The sequence below is a fragment of the Mastacembelus armatus genome, chromosome 9, assembly GCF_900324485.2.
Source record: "Mastacembelus armatus chromosome 9, fMasArm1.2, whole genome shotgun sequence".
Taxonomy (NCBI): domain Eukaryota; kingdom Metazoa; phylum Chordata; class Actinopteri; order Synbranchiformes; family Mastacembelidae; genus Mastacembelus; species Mastacembelus armatus.
The window spans coordinates 20,103,847-20,125,798 of NC_046641.1; the positions used below are offsets into that span (position 1 = coordinate 20,103,847).

Below are 21,952 nucleotides of genomic sequence, written 5' to 3' on the forward strand. Positions count from 1 at the left end.
GTCCGGGAGAGCTTCAGCCAATGAGAGCGCGCTGCTGGTCGGACAAAGCGCTCACGTCAACGATCGTTGGTCGCTTGAATGGTTGATTATTGATGTGCACGCTGAGCTTATTTAAGGAGACTCATGAGGCGAGATAGCGGTGTCACTATAAAAACTAACGGATCACGCTGACAGCACATTTTCTGTGTGACCGATGACTGTTTCACTGCTAAAGCAAAATCAAAAGAAAAGACTTTCCCTCAGCAGACACACTCCCGGTGAGCTTATTAAGAAGTTACCATGTGTACAACACACTGCTGCTGATTCATTCATAATCCCGACAGGGGTGTGTGTGTCATTACAAGCTGATGCATCGCACTGTTTTGAAATGTCTTCACAGCAACAAAGCTCCGCTGCCAAAAGTTATGAAACTAAAATAAAATGTGTATAAATCCATAAAAAAACATTCTGCGGTGTGTTTTAGATGCGGGTTTTCTATATTGTTATTGGAAACAGTGGCATCAGCCATGTAAGCAAAGCACCACCTGCTTTTCCTTCTTTACACACACCCACCGCCCATGCAGCCAGCCCCCAAACGACGCTTTTCGCCTGAGCGACTTCATTAATGCGTAGAGGAAGGGGTGGAGGTGGACAGGTCTTCTTCTAGGACCCGATGTGCTGAGAGCTGCCGTTTCCATTTCACCGCCGCCTCCGAGCAGCTCACTTCGTCCTCCGTTCAAGTGTTATTTCGGGTTTTGGTGCCAGCGTTTTTGATACTCGCGTCCCCCTTCAGCTTCACCGGGGACACCGCACCAGAAAACTTTAAAGCCCAGCTGCTGCTCAGGACCCGGCGGATCCGAGTTTTCACACCTTGCCTTCGCTATCTTTAGCTGTGTTTTTCTAGAAAGTTACGATCGACTTCAGTGAAGTTTTTGGCCTGAGAGGACAGCACATCCGCCCGGCACCATGACTCGGAGATCCTGTGCCATTTACGCCACGGGGATCGTGTGCGCTCACCTCCTTATAGTGGGAATCGCCCTGGTCCTGGCTCAAGTCTTCCAAACAATGATCCACAGCCGGTTAAAAAAGGTAAGCGGTGCTGTCGTAAGCACAAACAGGCAGTGAGTTCAGAGATTTCCTCTTCTTACATCTGTCACACTTGATGGGTTTAAATATCAAAGCGATCCATCTGCAGCGGCGGATCATGCGACCCAGCATCCTTTAGAACACGCGGTGTCACAGGACCACCCCAGGCGACTGTATGTGGAGATGTTTTCATTGTGACTGTTTATTTGTAATTTCTGTTTTGCTGCACGCTGCTCCTCCATCAGTCCGCCAGATGCGAGGCTGTGCAGTGGGTCAGTGCCGGTACATGGCTGTGCATCTTTGTCCAAGAGTCTATTAAGACAGGAGTGATCAGCATGTGGCTCTGTGTTTTACCATTAAACCCCTTCGCTTTAGGTAGACAGCCCCTGTGACTCCCACAAGGGGAAGAGTAACTGGGTGACCGTCAGAGGTGAGTTACCGTGACCTTACCCCGTTTTATGGGATTAAAAAAAAAATCCCCATTAAAAAATCCTTTAGTCTTTACTGAGTTTCAGTTTATGTGATTTGACCATTGACCACAGGATTCAATTCGTTTTTTTCTGAATGGAAGGGATGGGGGAAAAGACATGATGCTGTATCAATACTGTGCATGAACTGGTGACACATTTCTGCTGATACAGACTGCTAGGTGTTTAATCTGAGGAGGCTTACCTGTAGTAATAGAAGAAATCTCAGTCTGCAGGGACATGGTAGGAGGGGGGAGGTGTGCAGGTCTTTAGGGAAGGGGGAAGGGAGTTTGGGTGAGTGGGCAGGAGGCGCAGGGAGTCCCTGACTTCCAGTGGTGGATCCAGAGCAGGTTTAACATAGACCTTTCTGAAAATTCAGCATTCAGCTTGTACAAACCAGAGAAATCTGCATTCAGTTGACTGATGCATCCTTATACAAATTAAAATGCAGATCAATTGTGGTTTAAGAGCTTAACGAAGAACTAAATGTCTGTGAATACAAAGTGTAGATCCTGTAAATCCATTTGTATGCAGTGCCAACTCAGCAGATTTCAGTGAAATCGAATATATTTTGAGTTTTCACTGTCAACAAATCGGTCAAGGTTTGACAAGCTGCTCCTCTGTCTGTCATGAAGAAGAAGATTGATGCTTTTGAGCTAGTAGACCTTCTGTAGTGATTCAACAACCATGTAACAGTAAGGCTGAACATTAATTCCTGGCTTTGATTGGATTTGTAATGTGCACAGCAACAACCTCCGCTGTCGCTCTCTAGCTTGGCTTCCAGTAGCAGTTCTACATGCAGTGAAAGGCAGTGTTCATGTGTCTGGTCATTTTGGTGTTATTCTAGGCCCTGTGCTCTCATAAAAATAAACAGCTGTAGGCTGCATTTGTGCAGAAATGTGCTTAGATTTTTGGGAACTGTTGTTTGGATGCATTGATTATGATTATTTTCCTGTTACAGCAGTTTGGGGCATGTAGGTGTGATGGGGTGACAGCTCAGTGTGGTTTGGGTGTTGGCAGCTGATACCCTATCCCACTGTGCAGACCCTCTGCTGCTCTCTGCCTTCAAAATGCCCCACACTCCTTTGAGTGATGTGAGTAAATGTGTATGATAGACTATGTAAGTCATAATTTGTACTTTTAAAACTCTCTGCTCCCTTGCCCCTTCATAATCCCTCTGGCCCTCTTCTTTAGAGGAAGGAAAGAGCTAGGAACAGCTCAGCAGAAAGACTAGACACACAATGTTCAATTTGGGAGACTCTCAAACAGCTGCCTCACTGACACACTTTCCCACTCCTGGAGTTAAGTTCGGATTGGGTTTTATTTTTCTCTCTTTCTGATTCACAGCAGCTTCTCTGGGGACCCAATTTCAGAGAGTTAGTCAAAGTTTATCAACAGAGGGCTTAATTCTGATGTGGCTGGCGATTGCACAAAATGACAGCATAGCTAATCCTCTTTCACCCCCAGTCTCTGCATTGAATTGAGTGGGTTCAGACATGCTGTACTGACTCCAAAACTCTACCTAATCTGATGTCCAGTGTGGCTCTGTTTAATGACAATGTAGCCTAGTTGCTTGGGACAAGTCAAAGCTACCTCCAGGACACAAACTGTGCATGCCTGGTGAGCTGGGCGTGGTGGAAACACTGTTAAGCACTGCATGGAATTTGACAGACTTCTTGGCCTCAGGGACATGATTTTTGCCTGCAAGCAATCTTGCAGTGCCTTGTTGTTGTTGCTGCAGCCTTGGCCTGTCATGAGCCGTTGGTCTCTTGAAACTTGTGTGCCTCCTCTCTCAGACCTGTTTGGGAGAGCAGATTTTTCAAGGTGGTATGATCAACTGAGGCAAAAGCTTTCAAGAACAAGGTCACTTGTAAAACACAGCCTGTTTTAGCTCAAAATCAAAACTGTGCCAGTGGCACAGTTTCAATGCAAAATCTTCAACGCAGATCCAAAGTGATGAAGGGTTTTCTTCTTTTTAATTATGCTGTCTTCCACATGCGGTTCAAAGCAGGATCCTGTCACACCACACCTAAACTGTGCCTGAAGTTGTTTGGCTAAGGCCCAGCTCACATGTGTCAATGTTTAGTTTTACTCATTCAGCCTTCCCTCTAACTTGATTGTGACAGATCAAGGTTTTTTTTTCTGAGATAAATGAGTACTATAACACTGTTGAAAAGGCCATTTAAAAGAACTTTGTTCAAGGTTGGCAAACACAAGGACTCGTGTAAGCCACAGTCACACATTAGTCTCTCAAAAGCCAGATGAGACACTCTGTCTCAAAAGTGACAGTTTGGGTTTTTCTTTAAGGGAACAAATTAGGTAATTTCTTCTGGGTTGGCCTGATGTTTTATAGAAGTCCTGTAGTGCAGTAGTGTTTTCATGATGGTCCCAGGCTGTTTCGCTTCAGCTCCTAATTAAGAAGTAGAATCCTCAAGACTCAGGAGAATCTGTGTTAAATACATCAAGTTCCTTTTTAAATGTTTCTTCTCGACATTTTTTTAGAGTAGTTATGCAGCTGTTGAGTGTTGACTGATATTTCCTGGATTGAATCTGTGATTTGGTAATGCAACCATAGTTATGCAGTTGTTTTTTTTTTGTCTTTTTTTTATGCATACAATATGCATACAACACCTTTTTAAAGATCATTCAATTGCAAAAAATGCAAATATGTTGATAATCTTCAGTCTTCTCCAGTGTGAGGGTTTTCTGACTTTCTGTTTTATATTACTGTAAACCGTCTTTGGGGCTTTGCCTGTTTGGTGGACAAAACAAGAAATTTGAAGTGTTTTCCCCTTTTTTTTGGTATTTGTACAGACTAAACAGTTAACAGGTTAATTGGGAAAATGACTTGCAGCCCTAGTCCACTCAAAGCCTTTTTGTAAGAAGCCCAAATAAACTATGTCACCTTTTTTTTTTATGAAGACAATCAGTGTAGATATTTTGGTTGACCCCTATGACATCTGTCATTGCTTTTTGTAAAGCAGCAAAGGGAAAGTGATGCAACAAAATCCAACAAACAATTGCTGAAAGAAAACCATGTTTGAATGTTGGGGGGTAACCCATACAGGAAGTGCAAGCCACGCCTTAAGCTATATTTTCTCAATGTTTCAAATGCTTCTAAGAAACTGCAGAAAACAGTGTATGGTCTCTTTCAAGTGCACCTCAACGTACACAGGGGACAGAGGTTTTAGGAACTCGGCACAGAAAAGAACTGGGTCATTTCTCCTTTGCAAAGTTTAAAAATATCCCCAAGAATAGGAAAAAGACTTTTTTTTTTTTTTTTTTTTTTGTCCTGATCAACAAACACCTTTGTTTGTCAAATTAGAAGCTGGAACCTTCCTTTACAGTTGAACAGTCTAGTCAAAGGTTACAGGTTATTGTTCAGACGTGGTAGTCAGGCTTATGTCGCACCCAGTTACTGTCACAGCTAAAACATCTGTGAAACCACTAAGAGTGAAACCTTTTCTGCAGGTTGCTTTGACTTCTGTGGTCTGAATACAAAGCTCACCTGATATTTTGTATGTAGATTGTTGGCTAATGTGGCACCGATGCCAGTACTTAGATTATTGCAACACATTGCCCAGATTGCGTGGGCTGCCTCATAGCCCACAGACAGATTCCTGCCCCAGCTTGCTGAGGTCTGTGACTGTGAGCAGTTTTTGCTAAGACTTTCTGCCTTCCTGATGTTTTTCTTCAACTGTGAATGACTTTTCTCTCCTTCCCTGTGGGTTTTGATGTCTTGGCCCCTCACCAGCTCCCTGCAGAAAAGTGCCCTGTGTGCTCTCAGATGAGGTCATTTAGCATACTGCTTTGAAAGTGCCCAAATGTGAATAAAATATTGAATGAAGTGTAACATTTGAAAGTAATGTTTTCATACTGTCTGAATTTAATAGGAATTTTATCACATGACGTCAGTCACTCTTTATTAGTCTACTGTTTCTCAATCTGAATAAATATATTCCTTTTTTGCTGATAGGAAATCACGCTGACAGAAAAAAGCCAAGTGTTTGCATCATGGAAGAATCCACCTCCACCTGTTTATATGGAGTATTACTTCTTCAATGTGACCAATCCAGAGGTATTCTTGGCAGGTGGGAAGGCAGTTGTTAAACAGATCGGACCTTATACTTACAGGTAAGTCTGATATGAAAACGTAAACATAAATAATGTGTGGGAACAGAACTGCAGCTATAAATGTGTACAACACATAGTGATTGAAAAGGAAATTGGTTCTCATTTTGTCTGTTTTTATCGTAGTTTTGTTTAAGGAAAGCTGCTTTCATCTGATCCATCTGGGGTCATTTTGTCAGTTTTGTGTGAAATCAAAACAAAAGACATCTGGACTGACTGACCAGTGTCCTTTTCACACCAGGGAATACAGGCCAAGGGAAAATGTAACTTTCCTGGAGAACGGCACCAAAGTTTATGCTCTGAACCCCAAGACTTTTGTCTTTGAGCCCAACAAGTCTGTCGGTGACCCAAAGGACGATATTGTTGTAACTGTCAACATCCCATTTGTGGTAAGACATGTTGTTTTGAGTAATGTGGTCTTATAATGGCCTGCAGCAGGTCCCAGAGATTGAAGTCATTTGACTGGCATGTGTTTTTATTTTATTGTACATCCTGTGTATTTCATCTGTATTTTCCCATGGCATTTTTATTGTGACATTTTGAGTGCTTGACCATACGAGCTTCTGGTATATGAGGCCAAAACAAATTTCCTTTCTTTAACAGTTTTGTACCTCCTATTGTCTCTCTTCCGCAGGCGGTGATGAACGAGCTGAACTCCTACTCCTTTTTCTTGCGTTCTTTTGTTTCCATGTACATAAGGGGCCTGGGTGTTGACCTGTTCATAAACCGCACTGTCCACGAGGTTCTGTGGGGCTTCAAAGACCCTCTTCTCACAAAGATCCACTCCATGAAGCCTGACGTGGACGAATATTTTGGGCTGATGTGGAAGGTTAGCTTTGGTGTCAGCTATGCTATCTTTGGTTTTCCTGGATGTGGCTTTAGAAGCAAGCTGTGATGATTTTAGTGCAAAAACTTTGAGAAAGCTCTTGCGTGTTGGTTGTTAGGGGTTACTAAAACAACAAACAAGAGGACACCCATGATAAAGTCATGTTAGAGAAGTGAAAGTGGCCACATGCTGATTTAAGATGCTATTACTTCCTGTATAGAGTGAAATGTCTGAGACACAAGGCATGTGATGCTGAGGGATGCATTTTGGATAACTGAAGAAGGGCTAAAGCAATCAATTGATCAGCAGAATATTAATCAACAACTGTTTCAATAAAAGTTACAGCCTCCAGCCTCAAATATAAGAATTGAATGTTTTTATTAATCTGTTTTAATCTGAATATCTTTGGGATTTGGACTGCTGGATGAACAAATCAAAGAATTTCATAGACGAAAAGTCTTCATCTACACTGTTAGTTCTAGCCCTAAACATAAAGACTGTACTCTAAAATACCCCTGAAGTTTTCTCTGAGAAAACAGTATGTGGTAAATGCCCAGCAGCACCAGGTTTTTGAGTTTCAATCAAATATTAATGCCTTATTTTTTAGGAGCCTAGTGAGAGCACATAAGGGGTGTGCTAATGACAAATACAAAGCAGTATTTCTTTCACAATTGCTAGGGGCTTTTGTCAACACACCAACACTGTTTTCTGGATTGTGTTCTGGCTCTGCTGTATTCTTTGCTGTTGTCCATCACGGCAGCTTGCCCTTAACTTGTCTCGTCTTGTTTTCCACAGAAAAATGGCACCCATGAAGGAGAGTTTGTCTTCCACACTGGCGAGGAGAATTACTTAGATTATGGCAAGATAGACACATGGAATGGCCTGAGGTAAAGGGTAATATTAGTTGTATCCCTTTTCCCTCTTTTCCTTATTCATGGTTTCTTGTCAGCATGTGACTCAAATATCATCCCAATCATGATAATTACTCCTACTTTGTTACACAACCTGTATCTCAAAGTCCAGTGGACAAAGCCTTTGCACCCCTGGCTTTAGGTATGGCAGGATTGCAAAATGAATATTTGGATAGGCAACTTTGCACTTTGAATGTAATCAGTATGATTAGGTTATTCCATTAGTGGAGCAAGGGTTCAGATCCTTTACCCAAGTACAAACACGTGAGCTACACCAGACACTAATATATCTTGATTTTTTTTTTTTTTAAATTGTTTTAATTTTTTTTTTTTTTTTTTAATTCAAATCTAAAGGGAGATGTCATGGTGGTCTTCCAATCAGAGCAACATGATCAATGGGACAGATGGCGCAGTCTTCCACCCTCTGATAAACAGGAATGAGTTGCTCTACATCTTTGCTGCTGATCTCTGCAGGTATGTGCATGTGTTTAATGGGGTTATGCATTTGTTTACAGTCAAAGCACTCTGGCTGGGCGGGGACCAAAACTTCCAGCGAGGTTTAAAGTAGGAAATGGTGGCTGAGTCATACACAATGTGCTTGCACATGCACTGATAGTGTCCTAAGTTGTGCTCACTACAACTTCTGATAAGGCTGCCAACAAAGTCACAATACATGTGGGAAATTTAAATGCACCTGGACACACCTAGGAAGCATTAAAGAATCACTGTACAAGAGGTAACCATCTTGCGCATGACAGCTATTTATGTCATGGTCCTAACTACCTAGATGAATAAAGAAGAAGATTCTAACAGATAATTCCTTCTTGATGGATCTTTGTTTAAACTTCTTAAGAGTTGTTTGAAGTAGTTTTTATTGTCTAAATCCCTCAGGTAGGCATTGAGCTCTCTTATCTTTCCTCAGGTCTATTCATCTAGCCTATGTGGAAGATGTGGAGGTGAAGGGCATTCAGGCTTACCGCTTTGCGCCGCCAAGTGATGTCCTCATGAGCCCCAAAGACAACCCCACTAATGAGGGCTTCTGTGTGCCAGCTGGAGACTGTCTTGGCACTGGGGTGCTTAAAGTCAGCGTTTGTCGAGAAGGTAGGAGCACGACCCTATTTCTCCCCCTGCCACCATCAGTTACTATGACGTCTGACCCATTTACCCATCATCACCCACTTTCCTTTGACTCTAAACCCAGGCCAGTGACACAGTTTCCCCCTCTACTCACCAAAATGTCCTTTCACTCAGTTACCATGTCCTGTGTTCTAGTGTCTGCCGTTCCCACAGTTTGAGCCTGCCAGATTTTACTCAATATATGGTTCAATGATTAACTGTGCTGACTGTGTGTGGTGCCTATTGAAGTATTTTATGCTGGTCATTGAGTGGAGAGAGATAGCTCTGATAAGGCAATCATGTCCACTGGGATTGACCCATCACAAAAAGATAAGCTAGTTCAACCACAGGAGTCTGCTGCTTGTGTAATGTACATGCAGTTAATTCATTCACTCATTTTCAGTTAGTTCAGAAAACCAAACCTTTACCTAAAATAAAACCTTCAATTTCAAACATGTTCTGTAATTCAAAAGGAGCAGGGGGAAGAGAAATATGCCAAAGCTACAGCCATTGTTTGGTTCTGATATGCTCAGATTTTTTTGTTGGTGTTTTTAGAATAAAATAAAATAAAAACAGTGTGTCCAAATGACACACTTTCCCTTTCATTTTAAGGGGAAAGTGTGTCCGTACACTTGACTACAAATGTAGGTGCCTAAAACTCATAAGTTTTTTTTTTTTGAAATGTTCTTTTTTTTTTTTTTGTATTTATGGATTAGATTTAAAACACATTATTAAAGAAAAATGCACACGCTTCACAGACTTAGACTTACACTTAAACTGTGCATCAGTTTAATTGCCAGCATCAAACAATATGAGTTGTCCTATTCAAAGGAAAGGAAAGAACAGGATGTTTGGTGCTGCAGAAGACGCATCCTTGTGTTTACTGGGTCACATAATCATTATTCAGGACTAAAATCCCCCAGAGCACACATTCTATAGCTATCTCCTACACCAAATCAGTTACAGATAACCCTTTAAATCTTCTTGACACTAAATACTTGTGTTTTATTTTTGTCACATTTCCTCTTTTTTTTTGACCCTTGTTGTTTAGACATCAGACATCATCAGATACGAACGCTGACTTGCATTTCTTATTTGTTTCCCTCAAGGTGCTCCCATCGTGGTATCATTCCCCCACTTTTATCAAGCAGACCCTGCATACATCAATGCTGTTGAGGGACTCAACCCCAACAAGGAGGAACATGAGACATACCTTGACCTGCAACCGGTATGACTAATATTTAGCATGAACCTTGACTTGTCAGTTTATGACGGTTTTATCTAAATGAGAGTAGTTATGATTTCGATCTGTAGTAATATTTCTTTTTGTCTTTGTTTGCATTTAAGGTTCTTATTGTATTTTTTGATGAGCTCAAAGTGTTGGACTTGTTTTCTTTGTCACACATGGCAGTAAACTTATTATCCTGTGCGACTATTCAAAGTTCTGGCTTCATTACAGTATTTGAATAGTTTACTGTGCATGAAATGGGGAACATCAAAATAGTGGGAAAGACGAGAGTAAATCGTGCCTGATTTAAATGTTATACTGGTTTGACATTCAATTAGCATGTAAACAAAAACACAAGAACAGTAATAAAATAAACTGAATAAAGAGGCATCAATAATTCCAACTTAAAACTTGCTAAATTAAATATACATTTGAACTCTTATTCAAACTTAGTAATGAGTTACCAAAGTCAGTTTGTTTTTAAAACAAAATCTTAAATTTAAAGAAAATTGAACAGTAGTTTTCTTCTCATATTTATTTGGAAAAAAATAGGAAAGGCGAGGTTCCTGTGCTGTAGTAGGATGTAGCAAAACTTTTTCGACTTTGTCTAAAATGAATATTTCTTGTCTTTTTTCTTTTTAGACCACAGGAGTTCCCATTCGTGCCTGCAAGCGAGCCCAGCTCAATATCATTCTGAAGAGAATCCCAGGCTTCCCGTAAGTCAAACTTTGTTGAACTCTGACCGACTTTAATGTTGTAACAGCCTGTCCCCATTTCAGCCACTCTGAGCCCAATGTCCTCACTGATCTTCCTCTCTCTTTCTTTCTGCCCTGCAGCAAAACCAAGTTCATCAACCAGACCATTTTCCCCATCATGTTTGTCAATGAGGTGAGGCTTTTCCCCTTTAGCATATTCTGAAACGAACCTGTTGCAATAAGTGGAACCACAAGTCAGTACTGTCATCTTTCTTGGTTCCAGACAGCGACCATTGATGATGACTCAGCTTCCCAGATGAGGACGCTGCTCCTAATTGTGACGCTTGTGTCGAACTTCCCCTTGCTCATTGTGGGGCTGGGCATCATCCTACTGCTGGTGCTCATTGTCTTGTTCTGCCGAAACCGCCAGAAGAAGGTAGGAAACACCACTGCTGCTGTGGACTAAACTCTAGTATCAAATCACACAGTTGCCCTATTATGAAAAGTGTGTGTGCTACCCACTAACATTAGCTCACAGTGTGATTGGCAGTAGTAATATGTCATGGCAAATGCTGGAGTTGTTCAAGTTTTGACTGGGATTTTGCACGATAAACCATTTCCTTGTATTAACCTCACCAAGCTCCAGCAGTTTAACCGCTGAGTATGTTAACACACTGCATGGTTCCTGTACAGCAAAACCAGCATCGGCAGTTTTTCATAATTTTGCATCAAATGGTACATTTTTTCCTGTTAAGTGTTTTCCAACACTTGATGCATGTTCGATGAATCGACAAATCTCTGTATTCAAAAGGAAACCACCATAGTTCCCTTTTGGTCAGTGGAGCTATGAACTAACTTAGTACTAGTGAGTCCAGAGTTCATTGAACTAGAATAGTCCTCTGAATGATATAAAGTTCATGTTTGTCTTATGTCTAGAGTGCAGGGTTGCTGATTTTGACCCTGATCTCATTGCCCTCAGATTATTGTAGTTCATGTTATTCAATGTCCAGAGAACAGCCAGCTACATACATGTCACAGAATTAGTTCTGTGCTTTGGGAAATACTGCTTTTTGTTGCAAGTTGGATGAGAAGAATCATACAGTTAGCATGTCTTTATGCTAAGTATGAAGCTATAAGCTTCCAGTAAATGATTACCTTATCTGAAAGTCTGGTTATGGGAAGGCAGTTAGTTTGGCTTTTGGCAAACCAAATAGTAAAAACAAGATAAAACCTGTTAATTGATGAGGTGTGTATATGTTACTGGATTTTGTTTGGGCAGAGCTAGGCTATCTTTAGTTTGTATGCTATGCTAAGCTCCATATTAGGCAGATGTGATAAGTCTTCTCATCTAACTCCCAGTAATAAAAGAAATAAGCTTATTTATTTCTCAAAATATCTAATTGTTCCTTTTATTATACAGTAAAGTTTGGACCTGCAGCTTAGCACTGAGACAATATTAAAGACGTGCTTAATTGCAATTTGAAGTGTTATATTAACCATGTTCTAATTTTAATTTTCTGTAACCCCTTTTTTTCCTTTTCTGTTTTAGAATGAAGTAAAACGTATTGATTTTACTGAAGCTTTTCATTCTTTTACTGTAAGTCTTCGTTTTTGCCTTGTTTGCTGTTCTTTTAATTTGTTATACATCATCTCATTTTTAATTGTCTTCATGGGATATTTGAGTTCTCACCTTTCAGTCTAATTGGTTTCTTTGGTTTTTAAGGTCATGTTTTCAGTGCTGGTTTTGGTCAAACTAGTCTATTTACATTGTGGTGGTTTAATGTGAATATTTTAGTCCCAACATTTATTCCCATTTTAATGTCATTGTCAAGTATATATATATATACGTATATATATATTTGGACATTTTGTCATTTCGATGGTTTGTACTAACGCCCTCTGCCCTCCGGCTCTTCCCGTCCAGACGGCCAAAGATGACACGGCCTACACTCAGGTCAGAGACAAACCTGACGAGTCGTCAGAAGCACCAGCCACTCAGCCAATGAGGAATGGCTCCTACATTGCTATGTCTCCAGTGGAGGCCCAGAAGTGTTGATCGAGGACGACCTCCCCAAGTGTGGAGCTCAGGAAGGGGGCTGAGAGAGCAGCACCACGGGTGGGGGTTTACACACAGTGGGCTCATTTTCCTTTGTTTTTGGGGTGGGGAGGATAGGGAAAGGGGTGGGACACATACCCCAGTATATGGTTAGTCAACAAAGACATTGCTCCTCTCACTGAGCCCTCTAATGACTGTCTGCCTTCCTCTACTCTACCTGCTGAGCATGGCCCTCACTGCCTGCCGTACTGCAACACAACAAACTCTCACACCTTTATTATTCATTTCCGTCCTAGTTGGCCTGAAGGACAAAGGGACTCTGGATGGGCCTGGCCAGGACAAGCCTTTTCTGTAGTTCTTCTGAGGAAACACGGTAGCGTAGGTGTCGCTGCTGCACACAGATGATCTTCATGGGCAGACTGTTGCTCAAAGAGTGTTTAGTATTCACCTGAAAAACAGTGGGCGTTGTTACGGTCGTGTTCTTGCTCTTTCTCTACGTCAGTGTTGCGTGAGAAGAAAAACTTAAGCCAACAGATTAAAATGAAAAGAAAGCCCCTGTAAACTGAATCCTTAGGACAAACTGAGCTCCTTGTCTCAGAGGATAAAATGGTTTTGCTAACAAAACTGAACTTATCACATCCTTTTGTAAAAAAAGAGAAGAAAAAAAAAACACACTGAGCCAAGCTATTTATAGCATTTTTGCCTTTTTCCTGAGATGGCCCCACATGTGCCACACCAGTAATGATTAGTGAAACTGTGTGGACCTTTTATGTCACATTTCATGTCCTGTTTTGATGGACAATAGGCAACTATTTTTCTTGATGCAGGCATGGTGCAGTGTGACACCTGGAATACTTGTAATTTTGATGCACCCTCTTCTCCTCATTTTTGCCAGGATCAGGTCTTTTCCCACAACACTAGTTACAAAATGAAATATTCAGAGACCACAGCTTCATTTCAATGTCCTTTTTAGTGAATGGCCAGCTGTGAAATTGTTAGGATTGCCAATGAGCTGAATAAAATGTAGGCTTCATCACACATTCAAAAAGGAAAAATGTCCACAGAACTTTCAAGGGAAACTTGAACCTGTTTCTGCCTTACAGTAGTTTTTTTTTTTTTTTTTTTTTTCATACATTGTTCAAATAAGCTGGAAATCTCTTGGTGTAATTGTACATATGGAAAGGGGAAAAGTTGAGATACCTCTGACCAAATCCAGCAAGCAGTTCTCCAACGTGTGCTGAAAAACACTAACTTTGCTCCTGCATGTATACACTGTTACTTGTTTGAGAAAGCACAATTTGGATTGCTAAAACCAGTCCTCACACAAGGCTACCAGGTTTTTTTGTCCTATGATATATATTTACAGCTGATCTCTCAGACACTGGCAAGTGCTGTGAATATTATAAAAGTGGAATCACTGGGTGTTGAGGACGTCCTGTGTACCAGTCACCTCTGTGTGGTCGTTCAAGGAGCTGTCAGCATTTAGACAAATGCAGCACACAGTGCTTGAATCACTGCTTGTCTTACATTTCATGTTGTGTTTTCATTTTTCTGTCTGTCACACTATGTCAAATGTATTGGCAGTTGCCAGTGGGAAGTGAATTTAATGCTATAATACTGTCATCATGGAAAATTGCCTGCACTTTGCCTGGAAATCGTGCCCTGTGTATTTGCATTGTTTTTGTCCTTGTTATTTCATGTGGTCCATCGGTTGAGTACATTTCAGTGGTTTATCCTGACTAGTATTGGTTATGGAGGATGTTGTTGCAACTAGACAACAGACATCACTGCCTCTGTGTTTTGCTTTTCAGCACATGGGAGTGTCTTCTTTTGATACACTTTTGTATTTGTTATTGCTGCTAAAATGCCATAATCTCTAGACTTGTATTTGTATATGGGTGATTTACCACACTGTGCTCATGTTCGGCTTCAGGTTGATCAAGCCCTAAATCTTGAAGGGTTTTTGCAAAACCTGACACCTGAGCACAAAATACAAAGCCCAAAGCTTGCTATCATTTATTAAATTAGCAGTTACAGTTATCACTAGCAACATGTTTTCACACTTGACTACTCATTCCCCTGTTAGGTGATAAACTGGTCATATCACATGTATCATTGCGGTTTATTATCAGGTCAGCAAACTTGAGGCACCCAGAAACATTGAGTCCCTTAAGTATGATGTGAAAGTGCTGCCAGGAGTCTGGTCCTGGGTTTAATATCACTGTGGTGGTGAGTACTTTAAAGCAGACGTTTGACACACCAGGATATATGCTTATTGGCTTTCAGGTGGAGATTAGATTGATGTAGGTTTGTCTGTTAAACATGACGCTTCAGTGTGGGGACAGCTAGGCTGGCCGTTTCTCTCTAAGCTAATGAACACATGACAGTGGTATCAATCTTCTCATCCCAACATGTCAAACTACTACTTTAAAGTAAAATCAACTCACTAAAGGCCTTTCTGTTTCACTTACATGCAAGAAACCTAAACCTGAAAGACCTTAATCATTAGAGTGAACTATATGTGTGTTTTTTGCACAGTGTCTGTTCAAATACACACAGGTGAGCCATCACTCCTCTGACTTCTACTACACTGACCTTTTGAGTCCAGTCCTTCTAGCCCGCTGGCTCAGCTCTGCTTGACCAAAGATCCACATTGATCTGCCCTGTTGCCATGTTTATTCTTCGTGCCACAAAACCACCTGCTTTTTGTGTAAAAATTGTGCCACCACTTATTTGCAGTATTTGCAACAGTGTTGTGTGAGCATGAACTCGTGTGTATGTGCCTTTTTACATCAAGGCTAAGAAAAAAAAATTAGAGCTGGTAGTTTGATGGGTATTGATCTTTTACCCAATGCAAGAGCAAACAAAAGTAATCAATGCTCAATGTGAGCAGAAAAAAGTCTCAGTATTAAGAAAAAGCAATACAGAGTTGTATAAAATAAGATGTGGGTGTTTTTTTTTTTTTAAGGGGCCACAATATTTATCTTTTTTTTTTTTTTTTTTTTTTTTCCCCCCCCAGTTGGTGATTTATTTGTTTCACTTGTGGTATGTGCATTTCCCTTTTTCTATAGTATGGTTTATTTCATTTTTGATCATTTCAACTTACACTGAAAATATGAAAGTGTAAAGCATGGACCAGTATGACACTTTGGGGCCAGTCAGAGCCCTGTAAAATGTCTGTAAAAGTTCTTATTGATGGTTTAAGATGTGGGTGTTTGTGCTGGACAAGTAAGAAAACTTGTGAGTAAAAACTTGTGTTTGTGGAGCCAAATGTACCATTTTTGACAAACTGGAGTGATTCACTGGAAGGCTGAAAATCTTGATGACTGTGGAACCTGTCTAGATGAATGAAGCCCTCCTTCAGGGATGAGCACTAGTGCCATACTGTGTTTTATTACATTTATTTTATTTTTTCTTTCTGATGTTAAAAAGAACAAGATGCATCTCCCCATTTTGACATTCTGAATTCACTAACAGTTATTTCCTCTTAAGATATACTAATTTGTTTTGCTGCTGAAAATGACAATCCCCCTTGTCATGTTAGGTGCAAAATGATTTCAAATATCCATTTTTAGTTTTGATAATTTACACCACAAAGATGTTTCTACAGTGCTTTTGTAAACATTTCTAGTGTATTTGCAAAAAAAGACAATAAAAGTTGCTGTCAATTGCAGTTATTACAGATGTCTGGTATTATATCTAGTTGGATTTAAAAACTACACTTCACAAATTTAGAGTTAAAGTATCCAACATTTAAGAAATCTATATTCAGAGGACCCTGTTCATTGTTTTGCAACTCCAAGTCATGAGCACTTAAACTCTTTATTGTGGAGTTTCATCTATATTGAAAAGTTTTTGTTCAAATTTCAGTTATTTGATAGCATTACTGTTACTGTCAGTTTAAATATCACACTTTTCACAATTTTAGCTTCTCAAATTTAGTGGGATGGATTACTGACCCGGCCTTCTAGACCCAGGCCCAGAGAAAACATGGATGTAAAAATGGTTCAGAGAAACAGAACCACTAAAATCAAAGTGAGGAAAATCTGAAAATCCTCCAAAATAAGCTCAAAACAAGTAAAAAAAAAAAATGTGTAAACTACAAAGAGCTGTGAAACAAGTCAAAACTGGCACAAAATGGCTCAGGGCAACTACAAAAAAAACAGTGATGAAAAATCATCTGGTTGCTCCTACAAATAAAAACCTTTTACATATCTGTGCCCAGAGGCCCAATTTCTCAAAATACATCCATGCAAAATCAGACAAAGTGTTAAACATCCAAAATAAATAAATAAAAAGCCAAAGTTTAGTTAAACTGAATGAATTTTCTGTCTCCATTTTTAAAAAGTAAAAATAAAATCTGTTATAAATTTCTAAATTTAAGATAAATGAAGATAGATGGTTTTACAGTCTTAAATGCTACAAAGGAAAACAATACCTCATTACATTAAATATGAAGCTGCAGGCAGCAGTTTGTTAGCTTAGCTTAGCATAAAGACTGGAAACAATGTAGAGTCTTATCTGTCGGTTTGCATTGGGATTAAACAAATGAGCTATAATGTGTTTTAGAGGTAGTTAGATGTAGCCTCCACTGGACTGAGCCAGGATACCTTGGCATAAGCATGAGTGGATCCTTCTCAACTAACTCTTGGGCTAAAAAAAAGAATAAGTGCATTTCCCAAAATGTAGAGCTGCTGCTTTAAAGTTCAACATGATTGACTGTTTCTCCCACATGGAAAACCTGAAGCTGAACACCAGAAGGTCTTTGGGCCAAAGAGAGAGAAGATCACATCATTCAGCTGTTTCTGCAAGGACATGACATGTGTACAGAGCGTCAGTTTTCTGTTCATTATTGTAACTGTTAGCCTCAGGGCTGTTACGCTCTCATTGAACTCTTCTGATAACTGACATCAAACGTTTCTGCTTTAATCATTTCAGGGTCTGTAGACGTCAGCATGTAGCCCTGACACTGTAGTCTGCTCACACTGTGACTCTCCTCTGCTAAAATTACTCCATTATCAAAACTGTTTGTGATACATTTTACTGGCCATTATAGTTTTAGACTTATATTCAACATTCTCTAACATCGAGGAATAAATGATTTTGTCAAAATTTGAAGCTTCCTCTTTTTACTCAGATCCCCCTGTAGACAATATGACAACGCATTAAAAACAAATTTAAAAATCTGAAACCTCAACCTTTAAAAAAGCCTCTTATACTAACTAGAATTTAAAGTGGTCTTATTATAAAAATAGAAACATTTTGTCTAGTTTTTTGTGTATGTTTTCGAGATGTGATTCTTTTTTCATCTAAATAGCTTCTTTTAGTTCTTAGTCTACAGGCCTTAATACTTTATTTAATGTAAGTTTGGGGCAGCACGTTGGATTGATGGTTAGCACTGTTGCCTCACAGCAAAAAGGTCTTGGGTTCGAAACCTAGCAGGGGCCTTTCTGTGTGGTGTTTGCATGTTCTCCCTGTGCTTACGTGGGTTTTCTCCAGGTCTCCAGTTTCCTCCCACAGTCCAAAAACATGTAGTGTGTGTGTGTGTGTGTGTGTGTGTGTGTGTGTGTGTGTGTGTGGTTGTTTGTCTCTATGTGGCCCTGTGATGGCCCTGCCTTTCACCCAAAGAGAGCTGGGATAGCCTCCAGCAGATCCCTGTGACCCTGTTTAGTAATAAGTGGGTATAGATAATGGATGGATGGTTCCATATGTGAAATTTGAAGCTAGCTGAGAGTATTTTATAGGTACTATTGTTATATATTGATAAGAATAATGAAGTATAATGTAAACTAATGAAGAAATAGCAGAACTGGGTAACATTAAATACATGTAACATCTATAAGCACTATACACATTGACCTGCACAAAATGAAATTACCATTTACTTAAAAATAAACTATATACTCAAAAGGCCGTCAGCTGATGCCAAATCTGTCACAGTGAGTGCTTTGAGAGGCTCCAGATGTCTTTATTAGAAGCTCCAGGAGGTTTAAACTCTAAGGCCACCTGCGGACAGTGAACAAAACATGACCCCTCCACAGACACACTGGGAAAGTAGGTCTAACTGCTTTCTTTTGTCACCACTGTGTGAGAGATTATGTTGGGGGTGGTAGTGGCTGGATGTGAAAAGCAGCAGAGGGCAGAGAGGATGTCATCCAGCACCTCTGTTGACACATGGTGGTTTTTCTCACATGTTCTGTTAAAAATGATGACTACACATTTCAAGAAATTAAAGTAAGAAATTAAAGAAAATATATTTTTGTCACTGAAGTTAGAAGAAAATCAATAACTTGAATGTTTGAACATGTAACCACATGGTTAATGTAGTTTAAAGATCGTCTCTGTGTAGACAATACAAACAAGATGGACAATATTAGTTAATGAGAATTAAAGGTGCTTGTAGATAAACTTTATCATTGGACAGTTTTCATTGTTTGTACTAAGCTAAGTTTAATTAATATTTATGCATATCGCGGTCCTCACAAATCATGAAACCACAGGAAACATAATGTCCTGTTGGCACAGACGTTTCTCCCCTGGGCATGACTTCTAGGAAGTGTGAGTGTGAGCCTAGAGTGTGTTTTTTCCAATACTTTCGATTCCATCCTTTTAAGTTGCATGCAGATCTGGGCATGTTTTAATATCCTCACACCTGAATTATTTTCTTTTAAAAGGAAAATTACTGTCTTAATCACAAAAGCTTTGGGGGATAGTGCAATTAAAACTTCAAAATTCAGGAATTTCCATTGTCTGTTGATGCAGCTCAAAAATCCAGGTGTAGTTCCGTGGAGTCCTGCACATGTTTGGATATGTGTGCATGTGTGTCTTGTGTGTCTTGTTTATCCACCTGTGCGTAAGTGAGTATGTATGTACACACTTGTTTGTGTTTGATGGCAATACTTACATATGTTTATGTATACAGTATGTGTATTTGTGTTTTCTGTTTGCATTCAACCTGTTCAGGGTGTACCCCTGCCTTTCACCCAAAGAGAGCTGTGACCCAGATCCTTGTGACCCTGGTTAAGGAATGAGTAGGTATAGATGATGGATGGATGGATGGATGTTTGGATTCAGTAAATGTTAGGTGCTCAGTGAAATATTATTATTATTATTATTATATTATTAGTGTTAGATACTCCAGGTAACTGCAGTTTGCTTTTCTCCTTAATAAATAATACTCTGAATCATGAGTATTAGTATTTTGACTTAAGTAAAGGATTTGAGTACCTCTTCCCCTACTGCTCCTGCTTCACTGGCCGATATGTACAGTTTAAATGTCCTTTTCTGTCCCCTGCTGGTGATTCTGAAAACTAAAATCTAACTGTCAAGGAAGGCTAACAACAAAATCATGTGTATGTGGACCAGTGGATTCTTTAAACTATAATCCCATAAACTGTGACACATGCTACATGATGAGCATGCTAAAAAAAATCTTACAATGAAATTTGAACTTTATTTTTACTTTTACTTTATTTATATCTTCTCCATGTCCCTTTGGGTTCAGTTAAACAATATTATACCTTATGGAAGTGTTGTCTAACAATGCAAACTGATAGCGATGATGACTGATAATTTAACTAGAAAACACCACCTTATCTCTATGTCTTAAAGGAATTAAGACATTTTGGTTGTAATTCACTTTCTTGCTGATTGCTACTTGAAAACCTTGATACCACTTGTCTTAGCATAAAGACTGGAAACAGGGGAAACAGTTAACCTGATGAACAATTCTCTGGAAGAATTAAACAAGCAATGAAATATAACTTTAAAGATGCTGCGAAGTGGATTTTTTTACAATCAAACTGAGCCTGGCTAGGTGTTTCCCTTTGTTTCCAGTTTTTATGCTGAGTTAAACTATCCAGCTGTTATCTGTAGCTTTATAATGAACAGAAAGTGTGGATTCGAACGCAGCATTCTTGTGTAACACAGAAAAAAAAGCACATTTACCAAAATGTCAAAATAAATTCCAGTGACTATTCTCAGCTTTAAAGCAATAATTTGGAAATTCATATATTATCCTAAAAGTCAAATAAATAAAAGTATGAGTTCTTTGTCCTGGGTTCGTATCCAGCCTGAAAGGAAGGGGGCCCCAGGACGTTATTTGCAGTCGGCACTGATAGAAAACATCATCAGTGCATCCCAGAGTTTAACTTCATCTTTAGAAGTTAAAAAGCTTCTGCTGCTAAGGCACTAGCAACATTTAGCTGCACGTTGTCATTCAGAATCATTTTTGTTTCTAGTATCTATAAAAGAGTGTATTTATACAAACTTAACATGGAGATGGAGGCTATTGGAAAGTTGCATTGCTGTATTATTTCAAACCAGCAAAATACCCAATATAAAAAAAATGTCTTCTTTGAGATGCAGTGTTAGAGAGTGCCCTAAAAGAGGAGGAAGCATTATTGCTTTTATACTCCATATGGAGTGTTTTAAATCTATACACTTCAGGCTAGTACACTAATCCTTATTATTTGATTTCTTGTAAACTTGGTCAGTGTGCAGGTGTTTTTCTTTTCATCTTTAAAGTCAAAATATATTTTCTATTGTTAAAAATAATGATATAAATAAAAATGCAGAAAGAAAGAAATCCTCATACTAAGTGTGATCACATTATCCTGTATTATTTTAATAATCATGCAGCCTTTTGGTGTTTCTGTACTCTATTCTAACTTAATAAATGAGATAAAATTCTTGTTCATACACTTGTGTTTTACTGACAGTTCTTCGGTGGATAAAACTCCTTTAAAAATGTGAAGTGAACATTTGTTGTCAAATACTCTGAACTTTGACCTCCTAATCCCATGTGATCCACACAGCTGTTGCTCAGCAGCATCCTATGTCCTAATGTGCGTCATTAAAGCAGCTTGTGTTGGCTGCATTTCCCCCGTCCTCCCCTCTGCTGCCTGGCTGGCGAGGAGTCTGAGCTGAGGCCGCGCTCTGTTTTTAGTCCTCCCTCCATCTCTCTACTCAAATGCTGGGGTCTCCCTCCAGCTTGGTGAGGTCAGAGGTTGTCGCCTTGAACATGCTGCGTCCTCGCTCCAGCCGGCTCTTCTTGTCCGTGAGGCGGAAGGCCTCCATGAACTCATCAATGTCAATGCTGCCGTCCTTGTTGCTGTCAATGGTGACGGCAAGGTCAGAGATGGCCTCATCTGTGATCTCCATTTGCAGGTAGACACTCAGCAGCTTCCAGGTCTGTCGGAAGTCCTCGATGGTAATGAAGCCTGGGCAGGAGGAGATTAAAAATGCTGTTAGAAATGAAGAGCTTACAGATGGTGTGAGAGGGAGGGATCTAAATAAGGGCAGTGAAAAGATAATCAGAACCTCAGAAAGGCAGATCTTGAAAAATAAAAGGAAAAAATCTGTGTCACACTGTCTGTGTGTGTTATTAGAAGTGGAGATGAAAAGGCCAGTAGATCAGTGGGTTAATCTGCATTTTAACTTGGAGGCTCTGGAAGGC

At 39.8% G+C, this 21,952-nt stretch overlaps 2 protein-coding genes across 4 annotated transcripts in view; one reads left to right on the forward strand and one right to left on the reverse strand.

Annotated features, from left to right (window-relative positions):
- The first annotated feature begins 593 nt into the window (after window positions 1-593).
- Window positions 594-16,168, forward strand: scarb2a (scavenger receptor class B, member 2a). Its single transcript, XM_026321508.2, has 13 exons — window positions 594-1,068; window positions 5,509-5,666; window positions 5,905-6,052; window positions 6,298-6,492; window positions 7,285-7,376; window positions 7,755-7,874; window positions 8,323-8,501; window positions 9,626-9,744; window positions 10,387-10,460; window positions 10,581-10,632; window positions 10,723-10,875; window positions 11,989-12,036; window positions 12,364-16,168. The coding sequence occupies exons 1-13, from the start codon at window positions 946-948 to the stop codon at window positions 12,493-12,495; spliced, it is 1,593 nt and encodes a 530-aa protein (XP_026177293.1). The 5' UTR covers window positions 594-945; the 3' UTR covers window positions 12,496-16,168.
- A 4,130-nt stretch (window positions 16,169-20,298) lies between these two features.
- Window positions 20,299-21,952, reverse strand: part of ppef2a (protein phosphatase with EF-hand domain 2a) — a 12,525-nt gene continuing 10,871 nt past the window's right edge. For all 3 annotated transcript variants that reach the window (XM_026322512.1, XM_026322513.1, XM_026322511.1), the window contains one exon: window positions 20,299-21,716. In XM_026322512.1, coding sequence (XP_026178297.1) covers window positions 21,463-21,716 — 254 coding nt within the window. In that variant the 3' untranslated portion in view covers window positions 20,299-21,462. The remainder of the gene's footprint in view (window positions 21,717-21,952) is intronic.

Excerpts from the sequence above, each read along its gene's own strand:
- scarb2a (XM_026321508.2), top strand. The coding sequence starts at position 946 with ATGACTCGGAGATCCTGTGCCATTTACGCCACGGGGATCGTGTGCGCT. Across the intron at positions 5,667-5,904 it reads ATCGGACCTTATACTTACAG|GGAATACAGGCCAAGGGAAA; the intron begins GTAAGTCTGATA and ends TTTTCACACCAG. Across the intron at positions 10,461-10,580 it reads AAGAGAATCCCAGGCTTCCC|CAAAACCAAGTTCATCAACC; the intron begins GTAAGTCAAACT and ends TCTGCCCTGCAG.